This window comes from Stigmatopora nigra, chromosome 6, assembly GCF_051989575.1.
Source record: "Stigmatopora nigra isolate UIUO_SnigA chromosome 6, RoL_Snig_1.1, whole genome shotgun sequence".
NCBI classification, from domain to species: domain Eukaryota; kingdom Metazoa; phylum Chordata; class Actinopteri; order Syngnathiformes; family Syngnathidae; genus Stigmatopora; species Stigmatopora nigra.
Window position 1 is genome coordinate 15303499 of NC_135513.1, and position 21040 is coordinate 15324538.

General features: G+C 42.8%; 2 protein-coding genes across 4 annotated transcripts; one reads left to right on the forward strand and one right to left on the reverse strand.

Moving 5' to 3' along the window:
* Positions 1–144: 144 nt before the first annotated feature.
* Positions 145–19477, reverse strand: tnip2 (TNFAIP3 interacting protein 2). Of its 3 annotated transcripts, XM_077718697.1 has the most exons (9): positions 19225–19477; positions 18739–18898; positions 17268–17446; positions 11777–11863; positions 2436–2672; positions 1772–1858; positions 1462–1701; positions 1262–1378; positions 145–1179 (listed from the first exon to the last, which is right to left on the reverse strand). In XM_077718697.1, exons 4-9 carry the CDS (start codon positions 11798–11800, stop codon positions 976–978), a joined length of 909 nt encoding a protein of 302 aa, XP_077574823.1. In that variant the 5' UTR covers positions 11801–11863; positions 17268–17446; positions 18739–18898; positions 19225–19477; the 3' UTR covers positions 145–975. The 3 variants fall into 3 exon arrangements, with proteins under 3 accessions (XP_077574823.1, XP_077574825.1, XP_077574824.1); XM_077718699.1 differs by lacking the exon at positions 18739–18898; XM_077718698.1 differs by lacking the exon at positions 19225–19477 and having other exon boundaries at positions 18739–18916.
* Positions 5886–20992, forward strand: LOC144197946 (dorsal-ventral patterning tolloid-like protein 1). Its single transcript, XM_077718694.1, has 21 exons — positions 5886–6533; positions 11567–11671; positions 11730–11810; positions 12302–12442; positions 12534–12651; positions 13906–14084; positions 14185–14290; positions 14517–14641; positions 14848–14963; positions 15058–15160; positions 15302–15418; positions 15553–15698; positions 15789–15984; positions 16074–16199; positions 16368–16528; positions 16597–16777; positions 17297–17422; positions 17706–17833; positions 18746–18959; positions 19668–19918; positions 20137–20992. The coding sequence occupies exons 1-21, from the start codon at positions 6341–6343 to the stop codon at positions 20269–20271; spliced, it is 3048 nt and encodes a 1015-aa protein (XP_077574820.1). The 5' UTR covers positions 5886–6340; the 3' UTR covers positions 20272–20992.
* The last annotated feature ends 48 nt before the right edge of the window (positions 20993–21040 follow it).

Genomic DNA, 21040 nt, shown 5'->3' on the forward strand with positions numbered 1-21040 from the left:
CTAAACGTTAGCAGACACGCTACGGGTCGGCCTTGTTTTTTTTTTTTTTTTTTTTAAGCGTTAACTTCCACTGACTGCAATCGAAGTTCAAAGTTGAATGGACGCCATCTTACCTTGGGGAAAATAGAAAGTCAAAACAGAGCATCACTTTGGAAAATAATTTATTTAAAAAAATACAGGGAGAAAAAAAAGGACCATCTTCCAAAATGTTTCTTTGCATCAATTGAAAATGGAATAAATACAGTTGAATTATATTAAAATAATATCGCAGTAAACGACTGTTTTATGGCTTTTTTGTATGATAATAAATTATCACAAGATCATTAGCACCGTATTTTGTATTTTTTTTACTCGCCGGATTCAACCCTTTATAGGGCCCTGAATTAAATACTATCTATAAACAGAAAATGACCCGAAATGAACAAGGAGTGACCCAGAAATGACCAAAAATGAACAGAAAGTGGGCCAAAATAGACCAAAACTAAATAGGAAGTAATCCACTTGTAAATGTGTGAAAATAAACAGAAAGTGACATCAAATGAATAAAAATAAAATCACTTTGAAATGAACCCACTTCTAGAAATTAACCTGAATTCAGCAATTACTGACTTGTATTTTCTAGTTAAAACAAAAAAAACATAAAAAACGATTTAAAATTTGACTAGTTTCTAAAAAAGTACTTCCAAGTAAAAAATATATTTAAAAAAAATACAATTACGAACTATTCATTAATTTTTCGAGCCACTTATATTTTTGGAGGGTTGCCAGAGCCTATTAATGCTTTGGACTGCACTAAAATATTGAATAATAAAAAATACCAACATAATTATCCATGATATTGAGGCTGAATTTTTTTTAATAAATGTGGCAAATTAGGCACTTGCCCTATAAAGGGTTAACCGGTCCTGACAAAAAAACTAAAAAATAAAAAGGTGCATAATAAGAGTTTTTTAGTTGAGGTATTCCACATAGCGCTCACCAGTTGGCGCCGTCCTCACGGCGGATGAAGTAGTGACCGACATCTTGTTCGAGGGCGGCCGTGCATCGCGGGCACCGCGGTGCCGCCGTTGTCGTCTCGCCGTCGTCCGATGTGCGTCGCCACCGCGAGGATGACGACACCCGGTGGCCGATGTGCACGTGACACAGTGGAACCACATCAGTTTTTTTTCGGCTCGCTTCCTGCAAAAAAAAAAAAACATGTTTGGTCTTAAAATAAATAAATACTTCAAAAATGTGATAAGATATTGAGTGATTGGCTGACCTGTTGGCGTAGCTGTTGCTTTAAGAGACCAATCTGCTCTTTGAGGTCTTGAAGACGTCCTTGAGCTCGCTCGCGGTCGGCTCGCTCCGACTTGAAATCCTCCGCGTAAATGACTGCCTAATCCGGTCGTAAAAACATCATTCATTTCTCAGAATCTTCAATTCATAGAATTAAAAGTTTTTAGATGTGCGAAATCTGACCTGCTGCTCCAACATCCGGACGCGATCTCGTTCTTCGCCGGCTTCTTTGCGCAACCTGGCGCACTCGTCTATTTTGTCCTCCAGCGACGCATTGAGTCGGACGACCTCTCGGCGTAGTGCCGTTGAGCTGGCGGCGCCGGCTTCGCCCGCCGGGGCGCTTTTGAAGCGCTGGCGAAGTCCTCGGATGTAGTCCTCCCGGGTCGAGTCGTACTTTTGCCACTGCGAGTTCAGACTTTGGACCTGCCAACACAAAAAATGGCCTTGCCTTTAGTATTTTTATTATAGAGTCATAAAAGATTAGTTTTCCTACGTATGAAATGCGACGTTTGAGCTGCTCGTTTTCTTCCTGTAGTTGTTGAATTTGGGAGTTGGGATATTCCAGTGCGTCCGACGATATCTGAAGTGAGCAAAAATGGAAAGTTGGGGTTAAAAAAAAACTGTTTTTTTAATGGTGTGGTCCAATCACTTTGGACTGGGTGACAGAAACAGTGAAGGAACATTATTTATGAGTTGACATAGTACAAGAACGTAATAACAATAATAAAAATAGACAAACGGAAGCAGAAAACCATTAGAAAAAAATGGCAAATTGATTTGTTTTCATTACAATTAAAAATATACGTCTAAAAGAAAACATTTGGGAAATAAACTACATTCATTTAAGTAACACTTTTCCTTACAAAGTTCAAGGCAAATTAGAAATAGAAAACGACATTGAAAAAATATGTTTAAAATAGGGAAAAAAGAAGAGGATGTTAGTTTAAAAAAAAAAACAATGTAAAATGTTAAAATAAAAATAAAACATTTGAAAAGTAGTTTAGAAATGTAAAAAGTAAATTTTTATCTTATTGACATTTTTCTAGTGACTTTAAATCAAAATCTACTGTGAATTTTCTATATTTAGCACTCGTGTATCTATTTTTGAATCGTCAATGAAATTATTTAAGAGTTAAGAAAAGCTTAAAAAAATGTACCTCTTGCTGTGTGTCCCCTTTCAAAGGGTCGTCAGTTTTAGTTTGTTTCAATTGACAGAATTCCTCCCACCAATTGTCCAGAGACTCGTCGGAAGGAGCAACGGTCGTCGTAGTCGCCCGCAACCTCGCCTCAAACTCGGCTCCGAAGCCGTCCTTCTCCGTTAACAACTCCGCCTCCTGCCGGCGGCTCTCCGTGAAGAGCCCGGCTTGGCACCACGTCTTCTCCACCTCGGCTCGCTCCATTTTGGCGCCAAGAGCGTACCAAATACGGGGGCGGATGAGGGGGGATTTAAAGCAGAATTTTAGTCACCCACCATATGTTCCCCCGGCCGCGTTTCTTCGTCAAATGAAGCAGAGTAAGGCGCGCCTGGCGTCGACGATAATAGAAGCGAGCGAACGGGGGATTTCCTGGGGAACTTCCCCGCGGACTTTTTGGGACATTCGTCAAAGCAGACGCCGTGTGCAGTCCTCGCAGACACGCCTGACGTCTCCCGCAGACGCGACAACTCAATCGCGGGAGTTGTCTTTTATGAATTAGTCACCATTTTTTAACGTGGAAAAATGCCTGGCTAAATGCCAGGCAGGGAGCTCCCCGAGTTACCGTAATTTACAGACTTTTTGCAACGACACGTAAAAGCGGCGTGAACAAGTACCCGGATGTGACTCAATTTACTTACTACGTCTGCTGAGTAATACATTACGAACTACTTTGGGTCATTTTTATGTTATATGTGGATTTAACATCACATGGGGAAAAAATAAACAGTTACTCAAACCGGATCAACTTCTGCTAAAAATAGTTTTCTGAAAAAGCTTTGTTTAAAAAAATAACAACAGTATTGTGGGTGAATTCCACAAAGATTGTTTTTACTTTAATACAATTCTATACTATTTCGTGTGTTCGGGGAAATGTTTGTTCTCATTGTGTTTCCCCACACGTTTCACTACCCTTGAAATTAGGTTAATTGTCGCTACCTTGTGGACAAATTTGGTATTACCATTCGATCGATTATAACCATTGACGCCAATTAGGTATTCAATTCGAATTACATAATTGATAACCACGTAGACAGACGACGTTTGGCGATGTGCATTTAAAAAGGAAATGTAATTATTATTATAAAAATAATTATTTATATACTAATTAACGAATGCTGAACAAAAAGCCATGAGTCATTAAAAATACAAATCATTCAAAAACAAAATCAAACTGTCTTGCGTTGAAAACTAACAAAAAACTCATAAAATCAAATAACAAATCTCATGTAACCTCACATATCTCAACTCTATCTGCCATTGACGACAATATCTGTCCAATCCTTTAAAACTGGGAAGGCCCCCCAAGCCAAACTTTTCCCCGCGTATGCTACGACATCCCAACACGACCTGCGCGCATCAATTGAATCGTAAACCTCCCACGGGAAAACCGGCGTCAGCATTTTAGAAGCGGCTTGCTAACGCTGCACATCGATAATCCGCATTGCCAATTAGCCCGGGCCGAGCAATTAGCACCCGACATTAGCATATTGCAGTCAACCGCACCTTAACGCGCTCAATGGCACGGAAACGTGAGCCACGCCTCCCAGATGACATCACAATCTGGCGGCTATTGACAATTCTATTCTGTAGACAGCAAAAAACGTCTAATATTCTTTCAAGCATACGTGAGTTAGCTTGCGTGTTTTGTTAGCTTTGTGCCTTAGCATGAAAAAGACAGCCAAAAACTAACTTTTGTTTTGAAGAAAGCATTGTGTATCCATCCAGATCAGCAAAATCAAGGAATTTGGGTCCTTATTTAAAGGCCGCATCGATCCAAGTGTCCCTGAAACTCTGTGAAAGTACCTCACCAGCATTTAAACCACACACACACTCACACACACCGTCAACTAGCTCAATGGATAGTGCTTTGTTGGCAGATATGCTATCTTTCTTATTAAATATGCCAAGGGCTGTCTAAAATGGCTTCTAAGTACTTTTCAAGGATTTCGCATTCTTATTTTATGAAAACAATTCAGTCCCCAAAGACAGAAATATGAAATTTGCTGCGTAGAGGTATCAAAAGTAGAGCTAGCCAAAAGTCAATAGAACATATGGCCCAAAAAAACATAGAAAAGTGGTTAAAAGTGGCCATTTTGGATCTATAGGACACTGCAAAATTAAGAAATAAGTGCAAATGTGCAGGCTACAGCACCCCCATGATCATTGTGAGGATACGCGGCTTCAGAAAATAAGCGGATGAAATGTGGAACAAATGAAATTTATAAAGCAATAAGTCTCAAAGCCATTTGCGAAAATGATACAGGAAAACAGCCATTTTGGTTCAGGAGGCCATTTTGAATCTGTAGTACATAACACAATAAAAAAAACTATATAATCCACATTGAATCCAAACATTTAACGAGTCAAAGTGAAAGTTTCTGAGGTGGCAGTTTACTCATTTTGAATATGTTAGCTAAACGAAACTACAGTTAGATCCACATCTGGGTCTTTTTTTGCCTGCCTGTGGAAAGGATTTACGGCGCCGGCCTTGGCGAGTGGACAGCTTGTCGCCGGGATTGACGTCAGCACGCGGCACTACCCGCAGAGCGCCGGGATTAGCGGCGCGGGGACGCCGCGCCATAATCTCGTTTAGTCGTGGATCTTGCCTAGATTGAGCTGTAGTGATGGGGGGGCGCCAGCGGCGTGGCACGTCGCCCCCCCCCAAACCCGGGTGGTCCCGCTAACCTCTCGCTCGGAAGGAGAATGGCGTGATGGGAGACTACAGGTAAGATCCGCGTGAGCGCGTGCAAGTCACCAAAGGTATTTGTCAATTAGCCGCGTCTCACGTGCGCGGCGGTTGAGTTGGCGTGCTAGCATGGCTTGGAAAGACGTGATTAGTTAGAAAACTAAAAGTAACGAGAAAATACTAGAAATAGATCCAGTTCAGAGTGTTAGCATGCAATGGGGAAACTAGTTAGCAGTTAGCATCGGTGCGTTAGCGGTTTTATTATTGTTCAAGTCGTTTGTTTATCATAAAAATCATAATGTAGGCATAAACTGGAACCCTGCTTATTTGAATGTTGTGATTTAAAAAAAAGTTTTTGTGATATATAGTATAATAGGGGTGCAGGGTATCTCGATATATACATAAAAATATAGAAATATGGCAAAGAAATATTGCATATGCTGGCCAATGCTAGTTTGGGTGAAATAGATGTCTAATAATCGTCTTGTTGTGAATTATACAAAAATCGACAAACGTCCAATGCATTCAAAGTGGGAGGGTCGGCAGCGAATGAAATTGTTCACTCATTCGGTGCCATTGACTTTGATAGACTTCTAATAGTCCCGTTCTGAATGGAAATGGAAAGCTCCAATGAATTTAAAGTGGGAGGAACCTATAAAACCCTCCCACTTGAAGCGGATTGGACGTCTATCGCCGTCCATTGAAAGTCATGAGTGCAAAGAGGGAGAGAGCGAGAGAGTCATGAATGTCTATGAGCTGCACTTCTTTGCTACTCCAGTAGTTACTGTAGTTCTTCCAAGCGCATGTGTGTGTGTATGTGTGTGTGAGAGGGTGAGTGAGTGAGTGAGTGAGTGAGGGAGTGCGCGCGTCCGGGCGGATGTTTGAGCTTGGTTGCGTCGCCTGCCTTCACGGACCTTCTTCTCTTTCTTCTTCTTCTTCATCTTTTTGTTGGACTCACAGCTCGGAGCTCCCGGACGACGGCCCCTCGGCGCCATGGGGGGCTCCCGGACGAGCGGGGCCGGCCAGCGCCGCACTTTAGCGGCGTCCTAATTGGGAGCGCTGACCGGGGGGTTTGGGGGCGGGTCGGCCGCGGGGTGTCGGAGCCGGAGGTCCGCGTTGCTTCTTTTTTTTGGGGGGCTATTTTTGGGTTTTTTGGCAGTTTTTTTTTCTGCTGCTTGGGATGGAGCGAGTCCCCCCGGCGGTGGCCGCCAAGATGCGCTGCTTGACGCTGCTGCTGGCCGGCTTGAGCGTTTGGGCCAAGGTGGGCCGAGGGGTGGACTACGACGAGCGCGATTACGACTACTACGACGACGCGGCGGCGGCCGCCGCCGATAGACCGGACGCCGTGGACTACAAGGACCCCTGCAAAGCCGGTCAGTGTCGCTTAATGTGGTACAATAAGTTAAAAATGGGCTTTGCATTGTGTCTTTGAGTGACAGGAGTATGCAAAGTAAAGAAATGTTTATATTGCATTATAAAATAGACTTTTAATGGCATTTTGTCATCTCAAATTTTTGCACTTGCAAAATATTCCGTCAATTCAGTCAATTTGAAAGTGCTGGAATTGTTTTAATATATTGTTAGACACATTTTGGAATGATTTAATATATAATACTAATGAGGAAATGTCTTAATATGCAGCAAATATCAGTGTGGTAATGCTCGCTCCCTCTAGTGGTGCACAAAGGTATCACTGAATTTAATGTTTACACTGGGGGCGAATTAAGTCGTTTTTAAAAAAACTACATATTAAATTCTTGTAAAATGTAAATTCTTATGGAGATTTAATAATACATAAGAGCATTTAAAGTGGGCCTTGTTCCAAATATATGAATGAGTTAATCTAATGTAAAATATTTATATATATAATATATTCAATCCATCGCCACCCTCCCGCTTTTAACGGAGTGGACGTTTGTCATCGTCAAGGCCAGCCAATTACCTAATGAGGGTTAGCCTGTTGCGCTAACGTGGCACTCGGGACCTATTTACGATCAAATTGTTACACGGAGGTGATATACAATGCACAAGGGTCACGTTTAGGGGCGGCAACGGGCTAAATAACAGCTGGCCAATAAAATAAAAGCTCCCAGGGAGGCTGTTTGTGGTCAAAATGTGACAAAGGAGATCCGAAATGTCATCCAAGTCAAAAAATGAGGCCCCTTTTTAAATGCACTTTTCAAAATGAACCAAAAAATATGCTTAAAACAAGTTCAAAATGAACTACGATCTGAGCTCACATTACAACTACAACAGAAGCGCTAGTGCGTTAGCCCTCTGCTGGCTGACGCAGAAACTACAGTCAGCACCGCTTGTTAATTAAAAGCAACTTTAGCCTCCAGAGCCTTAGCAACCAAGACAAACAAGAGTTTTTGTGATTGGCTGATGGTGGAAAGAGGGCGGGAAATCCCTTGGTAACGCAGAATCAAAACAATAACTTTTTGTGGTCGCAATTTGTCAAAATGGGAAAATATAAGTTTAACCATCGAGAAACATCCCACAACCATTTCCAAAAACAACGTTCTCAAACGTCTATTTGTTCCATTAACAACCACCAAAATTTGCAATTCAAGCGAACAGGTGCCCTCGTAGCTCCTCCCACTTTCACTAGAATTCCACGACAATCCTGGCGTAAAAGCCAAAAAACGTCTGGAATGTAACGCCATGCACGGCAAAAGTACAAAGTTGGCATCCGGCCACATTCCGCACATTCCGGACATCCCAAAAACCTGACAAAGATCGGCTTGTGCACCTTGCGCTTGTGCGTCTTACCAATTTTAACCAATTATCTAAAAAAAAAATAACAACAATCTCCAAACATCCATCTTACAAACAGAACTGAAAGCAATTTACAAAAAAAGAGCCAAGATGACGGCGCGGACGGGTGCAGTCTCTCTATACTCTCCACTTTGGTGTCTATTGGTTATTTACCAATTTCATCATACACAGCTGGGTATAATGACAATTGGGCTTTTGTCAAGTCAATGATGATGACAAAGCCTATGTCCCATTCTAACAAGACCCTAGCGCTAACGCTAACCCCTTAGCGGCTACCCTGGAGACGCCACCTTTTTAGGAGTGAGGGGCACGACCTTGACGGGTCGACTCAGGCTGGCGGCGGCCGGCCATTCTGCCTCCTGTTTTCACACGCCGGCAATATTTGCCGGCGGTCTGCTTATCTGGTCGGACTGTGTGGTTGCGGGACAACACATGCACGCACGCACGCACGCACACACGCACACACGCTACGCTCCCTCCATTCACCCTGGCTTATCTCTTCCTGCTTGTCTGCATCCTGCCGCTCAGCTGGAGATGACACACACGCACACACACATGGCGCTCCGGAGTCATTCATGCTTCCTTCCAAAAAAAAAAAAAAAAAAAAAAAAAAAATCACGGAAAGTACGAGCTCGCGCACATACTACATTCGTGTGTGTATGTGTGGTGAGCTTTGTGGGGCTCCTGGAAGACGGAAAACAAAAGCTTGCTGGTTCTTACTCAACTTTTCAGACACTAAGCCATCCGGTAGCAAGAGAATGTGCATCAAAATGTAGCTAGTTTAGCTTTACCAAGTCGTTTTAAATCATTAGATACATTTGAAGTAGCGTTGCACCGATACAGCATCAAAACGACTTAAGTATAGAGGAGTACTTAATAAATAAAGAAGGTGCATATGCTACGCAATATGTAAACATTCCCAAATCTAGCATGTAACTGTAGGTCACCTGACCCAAAATGGCCGCCAACAACACAGTCCAATGCAAAAATAAAGCCATTTTCAAGTTGATAAATCATCCATCTGATGTGAATTGCCTCTAAAAGAATTCACTACGACTATCTGTACATTCAAACCTCCCACTTGGTTGACATCGCCCCTATCAAGATGGCCGCCCCGAGGCCATGTCCATAGCTAATCAATTAAAATGAAGCAGCATCAATTTCAAATAAATTAAACGTTTAACGCCATCAAAGGCATCCAAAGAGTTTTATCTTTAAATCCTGTCCATTCCTTCCAACGACTTTAACACTTGTAGATGTCCAATTAGTTTCAATGTTAAAATCTGGCCTATTTTGCCAAAAAACACACTGATTCAGTTCAGTGAGGACAGCAAAGATTTCCCAAAGTGCTTCTTAGGATTCCTGCCTCACGTTGTTAGCTCATTGTTTCCCGCATCGTGGGTGGGCGAAGGCGAGGGCCGGGGGTTGGAGGTGGGGGGGGGGGGGGGGGGGTGTTTAGCGAGGGGTGCTGAGCGCTGAGTCGGCATTTCCGTCACGCCGCTCACCTACAACGCGTCCGCTCGATTGACATCAATATTCCATGTGGGCGCACGCTTTAGTTTGGAAGGCTTTTAGCGTCAAAGTCACCTTCTGCCGCAGGCTGCTCTTTTAACTCTTTGTCTTCTATTGACACGCTAACCGTTAGCGCGCTAGCGGCGACGGCGATGGCCACCTCCAATCCGTTCCCGGTTCAAACATTAGGCGGGGATCAACGAGCCGCTTTTACAATGATTACTTGCAGGCCAAAAATCCTCCAAAGAGATAATCTCTTTTTAATATGACGCTAGAATAATTTGACGAGGCGGCACATGTTAGCGACACATGCGTACATTCGGGACACGACGCGAGGTGACCTCACGGTGGCCGCGAACTCAAAAAATGACAAATCAACATGTGGTTTTAAACAAATGACATCATTAAAAAACCAAGGGGGAGCACTTTGGGTGGTGACTAATTCTTGGGAAGAGCCCGGGTCCAGCAAGTACACATGTCCTAATCTCAAGAGAAGGCTAGTTTTGAAAAAATAGGCAACTATGTACGTAACTATGAAAAAGTCACTCATGAGAAATGGACTATTACATGGAAATGGTTCTGGTAAACCTAGTGGTTGACTACTCCAGCAAGTAGACCTATCCCGGTCGGTAAAGTTTGAAAAGTGTATTCAGCAAAGCTATTAGAGAACTAAATATACATAAAAATTGTCCCGGTAGAACCTGAGAATGGAAAGTGAGCTAGTCAAGATTGTGATAAAAGTGGTCAAAGACCAGTAAGTAGACAGATCCTTGGTAATCAGATATGGATAGATACTGACTAATTCATGGAAAGCGATGAAGTGGACATGCCCTGGTAACATGCTTAAGTTGAGGAAGCATAAAAAGTGTTCCAGTAAATAATGTGACAAAAAGAGATTGACTATGCCAGTGACTAGACACAGCCTTGCATGAAAAGTGTCGTAATTGTGAGGATCTGACTACTAAATATGAATGAACTTGTTTCACATGAATGGTGGACTAGTCCAGTAAGTAGACACTCCCGTAGTAACAAAGTCAATGGGTGCTTGACTACTTCAGTAATTAGACACAAGCTTGGTAATGTGATTGTGGGAGTTAGTGATTAATGAATGAGGTCATTTGTGCTGTCATGTCTTGCGTTGTTGAGCAATGAGCAGCCATTTTGGTTGACTGAAAGCGGATGGTTGGACTTGGAAGAGACCATTGGATAGAAAGTGGACAAATGACAAGGGGAAATTGCAAGATTCCATGGAAGTGCCTGAGTTGCATTTGTTTGTGTTATTCCAGGAAGTAGACATCTCCCTAAAAAGAGCAAAGTGGTGATCCGATGGAAGAATCCGTTGTCGGGCTCTGATTTGAAAATTTGGATTTTCCCCCACCCAGATTTTACAGCCAGGCGTGGAAGTGGACTTTGCATTTTTTAGCAAGACCGGCGTCACAGAAACGGCGCAGATGGAGGACGCCCCGAGTGTTGAATATTTCAGCGTGTCAAAGTGTGACTCACGGCGTTCGCACGAGCCACCGTCGCATCATTTCAGGTCAAGAGGAGAGGCGAAATGGACCTTGGACTTTTTTGGGGCGGTAGACATTTTGCCTCTGATCCAAAAGCAACCAAGGACAAAGCGTGCGGTTTCCTTGGCGGATCAATGGCCGACCGACGTTCACTTTCTAGGGTGACCTTGGGCTATTTAAAGCGGCGCAATGCCGCAAAGTCCGATCCATACACTTCAAACTGGGCTTCTTCTTTCATCAAGTAGCTTAAGATTGTTGACATCAAGGTTTTGGTTTGGCCTTACTCAGTAAATGATGCAGCATTTTGGTTCAAGAGAGTAAAATTTTGACAAGGAAATGGATTTGAGAGTCAAGATTAAAGACAAGAAAGTGGTGTAATTTACACAAGGCGAAAGATTGTCATAGAAAAGTTTGGTTACAAAAAAGGTCTGCCTAGGTCTACAATGCTTTCTGTGTCTGAATTACGAGATGAAATAAAATTCTAATCTAATCTTCTCTGTTTCATTACTTCAGTAGAAGCCAAATGCCCAACTAAAAATTATGTTCTATAAAAAACACATTTCCCAACTGGGACAATCAGAATTGAACAAATCGTATCTTTACAGCGGCGTTCTGGGGCGACATCGCCTTGGACGAGGAGGACCTGAACATGTTTTGTGCGCACGGCGCCGCACGTTTGACGGATGTCTCGCGGGGGACGCGCAAATCAGGTGAGCACGGTGGCATTTAAATTTAACGGCTTAAATTGAGCGCATTTTACAATTTCAGGTGTGCCGGAGGAACGCCAAGTCAGTAAAAAAAGAGGTTCTCTCTACCTGCTTTTGGAGAGGTTGCGACATTTCGGATGGAGTAAGTTGACTCAGCAGCCTATGTCAAATCCCACATGCAGTTACACTCCAGTCCTGTAGGGGGCAGATATAGAGATATATATATTTACCAATATTCTTCATTTTTTTATGCATTTGGATTTATTTTTGGACATTGAAAATAAGAAAATAATATTAAAAGTTTGTTATTGTCTTTTTAGTATTTTTTATTCTTAAAGTACTTTATTAATGACATTATTTTATAGATAAAATATATATATATATATATATATATATATATATATATATATATATATATATATATATATATATATATATATATATATATATATATATATATATATATATTTTTTTTTTTTTTAAAGTACTACTACCCTTTTTTATATATTTATTTAGTCTGACTATACCTTTCGAACAATTTAAAACAAAAATTAGCCTGGTCCCTACTTTATTATTAATATCATTTCAAAAATCTGACCGTGACACTTAATTTTTTTATTTGATTTCTTTTAGACTTCTTCCCAAAATACTCTGGCCGCAAGAACCGAAACGGCGAGAGCGGCAACGGCCGCTTTCCCCGAGCGGCCACCTCACGCGCCGAGAGGATCTGGCCCGGCGGGGTCATTCCCTACGTCATTGGCGGGAACTTTACAGGTAACAACCAAATGGAAAAATTCGACGGGGGTGCTCCCCACATTGGATTTTCCCAAAAATAAAAGGTTTCCTTTTTTGGGGGGGGTTCCAGGTAGTCAGCGGGCCATGTTCAAACAAGCCATGCGGCACTGGGAGAAGCAAACCTGCGTGACTTTTATCGAAAAGACGGACGAGGAAAGCTACATTGTCTTTACCTACAGGCCTTGCGGGTGAGCACTTTTTGACAAAAATGTCTGTAAATATTCTCTTTTTCATATATTTCTTTAAATATATTTTTTCCAATGAAAATAGAAACCGCAAAAAGCAAACAGGATTTTTTTTCTACACAAATAAAGTTCATTTTGATTGATTTTTAAACCAAATTGAACATGGCGGCGTATTGAAACGCATTGGTATTTTTTTGTTTGTTTCGTTAAAGGGATTCAAAAAAAAATTTGCTAAGCCTCGCACCCATCCGGGCGAGTCGAGGACGCGTACGTCAAGCGAGCGCGTTACTTACGGCCGGCCGCGTCGGAGATTAAACCTTTTAATCGGCTGTGCGAAATACGGACGGACGCAAGGAAACGTGAGTGGTGCGGATTACGCCATTGCTCCGATGACGGGGGGGTGTTAAAGTGAAAGAGTGGAGAGGAAAGGGGAGGGAAAAAAACCATAACTTTAATCAGATTTGTTAGCCTGGCACGGATATCTGGGCCAAGTAGAAAAGGGTAAGTTTGCTATTTGCTACGAGCGAGCTCGCGAGCGATACGCCAATCGGAATAGCTTTCAGCTGCTGGATGTAAATAAATCCGGCGGCTTTTCCTCTGCCGGGCAGGAAATCCTCACTGGCGCGTTCCAATGCCAAGGAGGCCTCAAACAACCCACCCCAACGCTGACTACTATCCAATTTTGTGGTGGGAAAGAGACTCAAGTGGGCTCAAGGAAGGCTGAAAATATATTGGAAAAAGGAAAAAAATACTTTTTGGCTCTCGAGGGTAGCACTGAAAGTCCAATCTATTTAAAGTGGGAGGGCTGGCAGCCAATGAACAAATGTTATTTGAGAGATTTCGTGAGCTCGTGCTAAATAGGGCAGCCATGTTGGTAGTGGCAATGTTCCCATCAAAGTGGACTGGACATCTACTCATTACAATTCAGGGCAGAAGCATACCTTTCAAGTAAAATGGCCTAACGGCGGCCATCTTGGTAGGGGCAATGTTACCAATACAGTCAATACATTACCATTAAAAAGTTAAAAGTAGCTTACTTATCTGATTCAACTATTCATTCAGTGGCAGCCATTAAGGCCCGAAAATGTCCAATCCATTTGGACATTTGGGAGGGCGGCAGCAAATGACTGAATTGAACCATGTCGTCCATCTTGGTAGGGGCGATGTCCCCATCCAAGTCAACCCACGGACATGAAAATTGTCAAAAATTGTCCCAATGAGTCAATTAATTGATGGCCATCGTTTTGCGCCCCTCAGGTGCTGCTCCTACGTGGGTCGGCGTGGCAACGGGCCGCAAGCCATTTCCATCGGCAAGAACTGCGACAAGTTTGGCATCGTGGTTCACGAGCTGGGCCACGTCGTCGGATTCTGGCACGAGCACACACGGCCCGACCGCGACGATCACGTCACCATCATACGGGACAACATCCAACCAGGTGAGGTTGCCGTGCGGTGAAACCCCCCCCCCCCCCCCCCCCCATGGCTTCTCGATTCCGCTCCAACGCCCTCTTGTGTACGTTTGCGCACTTGACTCAGGTCAGGAGTACAACTTCCTGAAGATGGAACCGGGCGAGGTCAACTCTCTGGGCGAGGCGTACGACTTTGACAGCATCATGCACTACGCCAGGAACACCTTTTCACGGTAAAAATCTCATTAGCATCTTTACGAACCTCGTGACGATAAATATTTGGTCAGCATCGAACCACGTCGAGTCGCACCTCGTTTGAAAGCCCTCAAGGAGTACTTTTTCGATATCTTGTGATCGTTTGTGAATACGCTTTTTTAACGGCGCCGCGACTATAAAAATGCAGTCTGTTTGAATGTCCCCTGAATTTGAGCTTGAAAATAGTGCTTCTTTGTGTTAAAGGGGAATGTTCCTTGACACCATCCTTCCGTCCAGGGACGATAACGGCGTTCGCCCCGCCATTGGCCAGCGGACCAGACTCAGTAAGGGGGACGTTGCGCAAGCCAGGAAACTCTATCGATGTCCAGGTACTCCAATGCAATTACTTTTTGGACATGGCTCCGCCCCCGACTCACCACACTGACGTTAATTTATTGTAAAGGTTTACAATTTTACAATGATTTTATTTATATTATCAATAGAAACCCCAAAAACGCTATCAAACATGAAAATATTACTTTGTTGTTTGTTGTTCAAATTTATATTTTCTGTGTTTTTATTTTTGTTTTTAAAGCATGCGGTGAAACCCTCCAAGACTCTACGGGCAACTTTTCCTCTCCGGGTTACCCCAACGGATACCCTTCCTACACTCACTGCGTGTGGAGAATATCTGTTACACCTGGAGAGAAGGTGCAAACATTATATATTTTAATAACTGGCGTTGATGAAATCGCAGCAAATCTGTGCAAAATCCCCATTAAATCTGCACTTTTCGAACCCCCAGATTGTACTCAACTTGACCACTTTGGATCTTTACAAGAGCAGCCTATGTTGGTACGACTACATGGAAGTACGCGACGGCTACTGGAGGAAGGCTCCTCTGCTGGGTGGGTGAGAGGCCCGCTGCGCACAAAAAAAAGGGGGGAGAAAAAAAACAACAAAAACAAAAAACACCACCCCCCTCCAAAAAAAAAAGAAAAAACGGCGCGCCGGCAGAACAATTGAAAAGCGGCGCTCCGTACGTGCAGGCAGGTTCTGCGGAGACAAACTTCCTGACGTTCTGACCTCCAGCGACAGCAGAATGTGGATCGAATTCCGGAGTAGCAGCAACTGGGTCGGAAAAGGTTTCGCCGCTTTTTACGAAGGTATTTTGCTTCCTCGTTGAGCCCTTAATTTGACCAAAAAAATCATAAAAATAGCTAAAATTCAAAGTGCTGTGATCGGATTTGTCTGGATGTGAATGGTAATATTTTTGTGGGTTTTTTGGGGGGTGACGCAGCTATCTGCGGGGGCGACGTGAAGAAAGACTCGGGCCAGATCCAGTCGCCCAACTACCCGGACGACTACCGGCCTTCTAAAGAGTGCGTGTGGCGGATTGCAGTATCGCAAGGCTTTAATGTGGGCCTCAGCTTTCAGGCCTTCGAGGTGACTAATATTATTAGACCACGCCCCGTCTTGGATTGATTGGCCGCTGACAAATTAGAATTTATTAATTTATTTATTTTCCGCTGACAGATGGAACGTCACGACAGTTGCGCGTACGACTACCTGGAGGTACGCGACGGGCCACTAGAGAGCAGCCCTCTGATCGGTCGCTTCTGCGGCTACGACAAACCCGAAGACGTACGTTCCACGGCTAACACGCTGTGGATGAAATTCGTCTCGGACGGGACGGTCAACAAAGCGGGTTTCGCTGCCAATTTCTTCAAAGGTGCGCACGCCTATGTTAAGAAAAAAAAATCTATTTTACGCCTTAAAACGATGTAGCGATTGTAATGTGGCTTGGTTTTGGTGCTCCAGAGGAGGACGAGTGTTCCAAAGAGGACAATGGCGGTTGCCAGCAACGTTGCCTCAACACGTTGGGAAGCTACAAGTGCGCCTGCGACCCGGGCTACGAGCTAGCGCCCGACAAAAAGACCTGTGAAGGTAACCCTCTCTCTAATTCAATCCTGTTCCACAGTGCTTATCCCAAGGGTCACTCACTCTAGTGAGGATAAAGCAGTTTAGAAAGTGAAAAAAATGGAAAGGAATACGTTATTATTTTTAATTGGGGGGACAAAGACATAGAATGTGTCCTTCTTTGGTATGACTCAGCGGCGTGCGGCGGCCTGCTATCCAAGTTAAACGGCACCATCAGTACGCCAGGCTGGCCCAAAGAGTACCCGCCCAATAAGAACTGCGTGTGGCACGTGGTGGCGCCCACGCAGTACCGCATCTCCATGCAGTTCGAGGCCTTCGAGCTGGAGGGAAACGAGGTAAGCGCCGTATTTTAACGCCGGGCCGCTCCGAGTTTTTGGCGAGCTGGATTTTTTTGTCCCAACAGGTGTGCAAGTACGACTACGTGGAGGTGCGGAGCGGCTTGTCGCCAGATTCCAAACTCCAGGGCAAGTACTGCGGCGCCCAAGTCCCCGAAGTGCTCACGTCGCAGTACAACAACATGAGGATCGAGTTCAAATCCGACAATACCGTCTCCAAAAAGGGATTCAAGGCGCACTTTTTTTCAGGTGAGCACACTTAAAAAGTCAACAAAAAAATTTAAGACATGCAGACTACCATAGGCGGCGATATTTTTTGCGATTTTGCTTCCACTTTGAATTTTTCTTGGGATTTTGTATTTATTATTTAAATTTTTCATGATTTTAAGCAGTTTTTCCATTTTTTTTAATGACTTTCATTTTTAGCGCATTTTTATTTAACATTTCATCGAGCTTTACTTTGTTGTTTTTGGATCGATTTTGAGGCCATTTTTTCTTTCACATTTTCTATATTTTTTTTCAATTTTTGGTGGTTTTTATAGTGGATTTTAGCATATATTTTAAAGCATTACCTGCATAAATTAGGTCTTTTTCGGTTTACTATTTTAGATGAACAGATACATAGGAAGAGATCTATTGGAAAATGTTTTAGCCAGTGGAAATGGCCTTCCATTGACAATAATAGACATCCGATTGATAAAACTTGACAGTCATGCGAAAAAATAAAAAGTTTGCTTACTTGTTTGACTGTTTTTGTGGGCGTGGCAGACAAGGACGAGTGCAGCAAGGACAACGGCGGCTGTCAACACGAGTGCGTCAACACGCTGGGCTCGTACGTCTGCCAGTGCCGCCACGGCTTCGTTTTGCACGAAAACGAGCACGACTGCAAAGAAGGTGCGTCACTTGGTGTGAAGTTACCTGTGAAAAAAAATTACAAGTCAGCGACAATGCTTTAGTGGCATTAGTTAGCATTTTTTAAAAAACTTTTTATATAAACTAAAATATTTCCTTGTAATTGTAAAATAAATTTTAAAAACTAAATATTAATAGTAGTTTAGTCAGTGCATTTCTTGTCGCACCTGCGATTGTTGACTGCGTCCATTTCAAAACGGCAAACTAAAGTGGCTTGCCGCTTCCTGTTCTCTTTTTTGGACTCGGCGCCCTCCGGTGGCCACAGCCGAATGCGAGCACAAGATCCGCGTCCCCGCCGGCAGTCTGAGCAGCCCCAACTGGCCCGACAAGTACCCCAGTCGCAAAGAGTGCACCTGGGACATCACCGCCACGCCTGGACACCGCGTGACCATCGTGAGTGCCCGCCACTCGTGAGAAAAATCCCTTCGAACCGATTGGACGCCGATTGATTGACGTATCTACTTAAAACTAAGAGCTTAATTTGTCAAAAACGCATATATATAATTTTTCACGTTTACAAAGAGCCTCCATACATTATCTTTTAGCTTTTTGGGTGCAAATGGACTCATTTGGATTAAACTAAAACAAAACGGAGTTAGCATCTCGGTTAAAATCCGCGGCGTGCGGTCATGCGTTGGCGCAAGACCTCGGGCCCGGTTAGATTGCCCATCTGTCTCCCTCACGCGACACGTGGCGTGCATTTAGCCTGCACGTGTGCGCACATTACCGCCAAATTTTCTCTTGCCAAACTGCAAATGTTTGTGCGTGATTAACAACTGCCACTTTAAATGAATTGGATGTCTAAAATAAATAAACTCATTTCAATCTACAACAGGGGGAAAAAACTGTTCCAATCAAAAGATAGATTAGCAAACATTTGCATCTGCTAATTCAATTTACGAAAAAACATTAGCCCTTACGAAATGACGTCAGGACGGCCATGTTGGGAGGGGCAACGTTCCCATTAAAATCAATACACAGACATTCAAATGAAGTCATAACTTATTTTAATCTTATAAATATTATTGTAGTTACAGCCTGCCACTTCAGTAATGTGTATTTCAAGCATAATAAAATGAATAAAAGTTTTAAATGAATATCTACTATCGCCGCAGTAGTCGAAATGGGGGGAAAGTACATTAAAAACGAATGACGTCACGCTAACAATTACGTGACGATGACAGAAATGAAAACAAATAGCAAATTGGTGTATACGAGTTTCATAAAAACAATTTCATCAAAAAATCATCTTGAGTACTGTGAAGATGTAGAATGAAAATATGTGCTTTTTTGCTTACCGTGTAGACGTTCAGCGAGTTCGAGATCGAGCAGCACCAGGAATGTGCATACGACCACTTGGAGGCCTTCGACGGCGACGGTGACTCGGCCGCCATCTTGGGACGCTTATGCGGCAGCAAAATACCAGAACCGCTGGTGTCCACCGCCAACCGAATGTACCTGCGGTTCATTTCAGACGCCTCAGTTCAGCGGAAAGGCTTCCAGGCCACTCATTCTACCGGTAAAGTAGGAAAACTTAAACATTTTCTGTGTAGCAAAATGGCTACGGCTCGTGGCTAACACGGAAAGGCCCACCCAAGTGTTTGAAGCAGTTTGGCGAATTATTTTCCTCTCAAAGTCACGTTAAGACTTTTTTTTTAATTCTGAGAGTCGGGAATAAACGTTATGACAAAGTATTTAGTTTGAAATGACTACTTTAAAGTAGTTAAATGTAGTCGTATTGAGTTCAAAGAAGCTACATTAAGAAGCTAACACAGAACACTCACCCTCATTTGAAGCAGGTGCGCAGAATATTTTCCTCTTAGTCGTCGTTGCGGTGTTCATAAAGTTTCACACGTGGAACATAAAAGTTTCAGTAAAGCATTTCGCCCGAAATTACTTTGCTAAATAACTACATATTTTCGCCAGAAACTACTCAGCTAAATGACTACATGTTTTCGCCTGAAATTACTTTGCTAAATGACATCATTCGTTGTTAGCTGGATGTTGGGATTGGCGCCAATCGTTAGTGCTGCACTGCCGTCTACTGGTCCGGAGTGGTCAGTGCTTCCCGTTTTCATGATTAGAGAATACAATCTAAAATAAAAATACAACGTACACCCACGTCTCATTAAAAGATTTCTTCTACTTATACATGCCCAGTTTTTTCCCCATTCATAAAAATGTGTACACTTTATTATTTAAATGAATTTTTGTGGTTTATCCACAGAGTGCGGCGGTCGCCTGAAGGCGGATGGACGTCAAAAGAACCTGTACTCGCACGCCCAGTTTGGGGACAACAACTACCCGGGCCACAGCGACTGCGAGTGGCTGTTGACGGCCGAGCGCGGCGATGGCATCGAACTCAGCTTCGTCACCTTCGAAGTGGAGGAAGAGGCCGACTGCGGCTATGACTTCATCGAACTCTACGACGGCTACGACGTGGACGCGCGCCGGCTGGGACGATTCTGCGGATCGGGGGTAAGAAAAACATTATACCGCTACTGCATGATAACTTGGAAAACTTTTACACACTTAATTATAAGATTGTTTTCACTTAAATTTGAAAAATAGAAATAAAAAGACATGCAAATTACTTCTTTTTTTAAATCATACAATTTACATTGTTATTAAACATTTTATTATTTGGTTGAAAATGTTTGTGCAAGTAAATAAATGTTTGTTTTTGTGTATTTTAGCCCAGGGAAGGCATCTACTCACCCAGCGACGCCTTGCTGGTCCGTTTCCATAGCGACGACACCATCAGCAAGAAAGGCTTCCACATCCGCTACTCCAGCACCAGTTTCCAGGAGAGCCTCCATGATAGGAAATGACTCCCTCTTGTGGCCACTGAGGGCATTACGCAAAGACGTTTCCCCTGGATTCTGAACAAACTGTCGCCCGGACAACAAAACTGTGGATCCACGAAAGAACTGAACATCGAGCGAGCATCCTTCAGTCTTGAACTGTACAGATTATTGCAAGAATATGGATTTTATTTTTGTTTTTATTTGCCCCAAAGACATTTTTCGTTGTCTTGTATTGACGTTTTAACCCCTTGATGCCTGAAATTCTATGTGACAAATATCCACAAATCTTTGGAGGAATACCTAAGTACATAAAAAAAATATATTAATTGAAAATGTAGCCTAGAATAATATTTAAAAAAACATAACTTAAAAATTCTAAATCATTTTTAAAGGATGAATTTATTAAAATGCTCAATAGTAATTTCTTTGATACATGGTTATTTTAAGCTATTTCTTTTTACTTTAGAGTTTCCCTATTTGCCAATTTCATTTGTACATAAATATGTATCCATTATTATTTTTATACTTATGTATCCTTCCAATGCCTTTTGATTTAAATGTTTAGGCATCAAGGAGTTAATTGTGTATGTGTGTGTGTGCAAAATATATATAAAAAACTATATATGACCACCTCCAAGGCCAAATAATCTGAAATATGACTGTGTGATCATGTTTACTGACATCGGTAGACGTTCAAATATGATCAGACTGTGTTCCCGATGCAAGTGGACTGTAACTGGAAGAAGTGTCAAATAAAAAAAAAAATATTTCGTTGGGCACTGCCATACCTGTC

What these genes read in the sequence shown, in the direction of transcription:
- LOC144197946 (XM_077718694.1), top strand. Translation starts at nt 6,341, where the DNA reads ATGGAGCGAGTCCCCCCGGCGGTGGCCGCCAAGATGCGCTGCTTGACG. An exon ending in GCGGGGGACGCGCAAATCAG is followed by an intron (nt 11,672 to 11,729) that starts GTGAGCACGGTG and finishes TTACAATTTCAG; the next exon opens with GTGTGCCGGAGGAACGCCAA. An exon ending in CTGTTACACCTGGAGAGAAG is followed by an intron (nt 14,964 to 15,057) that starts GTGCAAACATTA and finishes TCGAACCCCCAG; the next exon opens with ATTGTACTCAACTTGACCAC.
- tnip2 (XM_077718699.1), bottom strand. Translation starts at nt 11,800, where the DNA reads ATGTCGCAACCTCTCCAAAAGCAG. An exon ending in AAGGGGACACACAGCAAGAG is followed by an intron (nt 1,859 to 2,435) that starts GTACATTTTTTT and finishes TGCTCACTTCAG; the next exon opens with ATATCGTCGGACGCACTGGA. An exon ending in AGCAACAGCTACGCCAACAG is followed by an intron (nt 1,180 to 1,261) that starts GTCAGCCAATCA and finishes TTTTTTTTGCAG; the next exon opens with GAAGCGAGCCGAAAAAAAAC.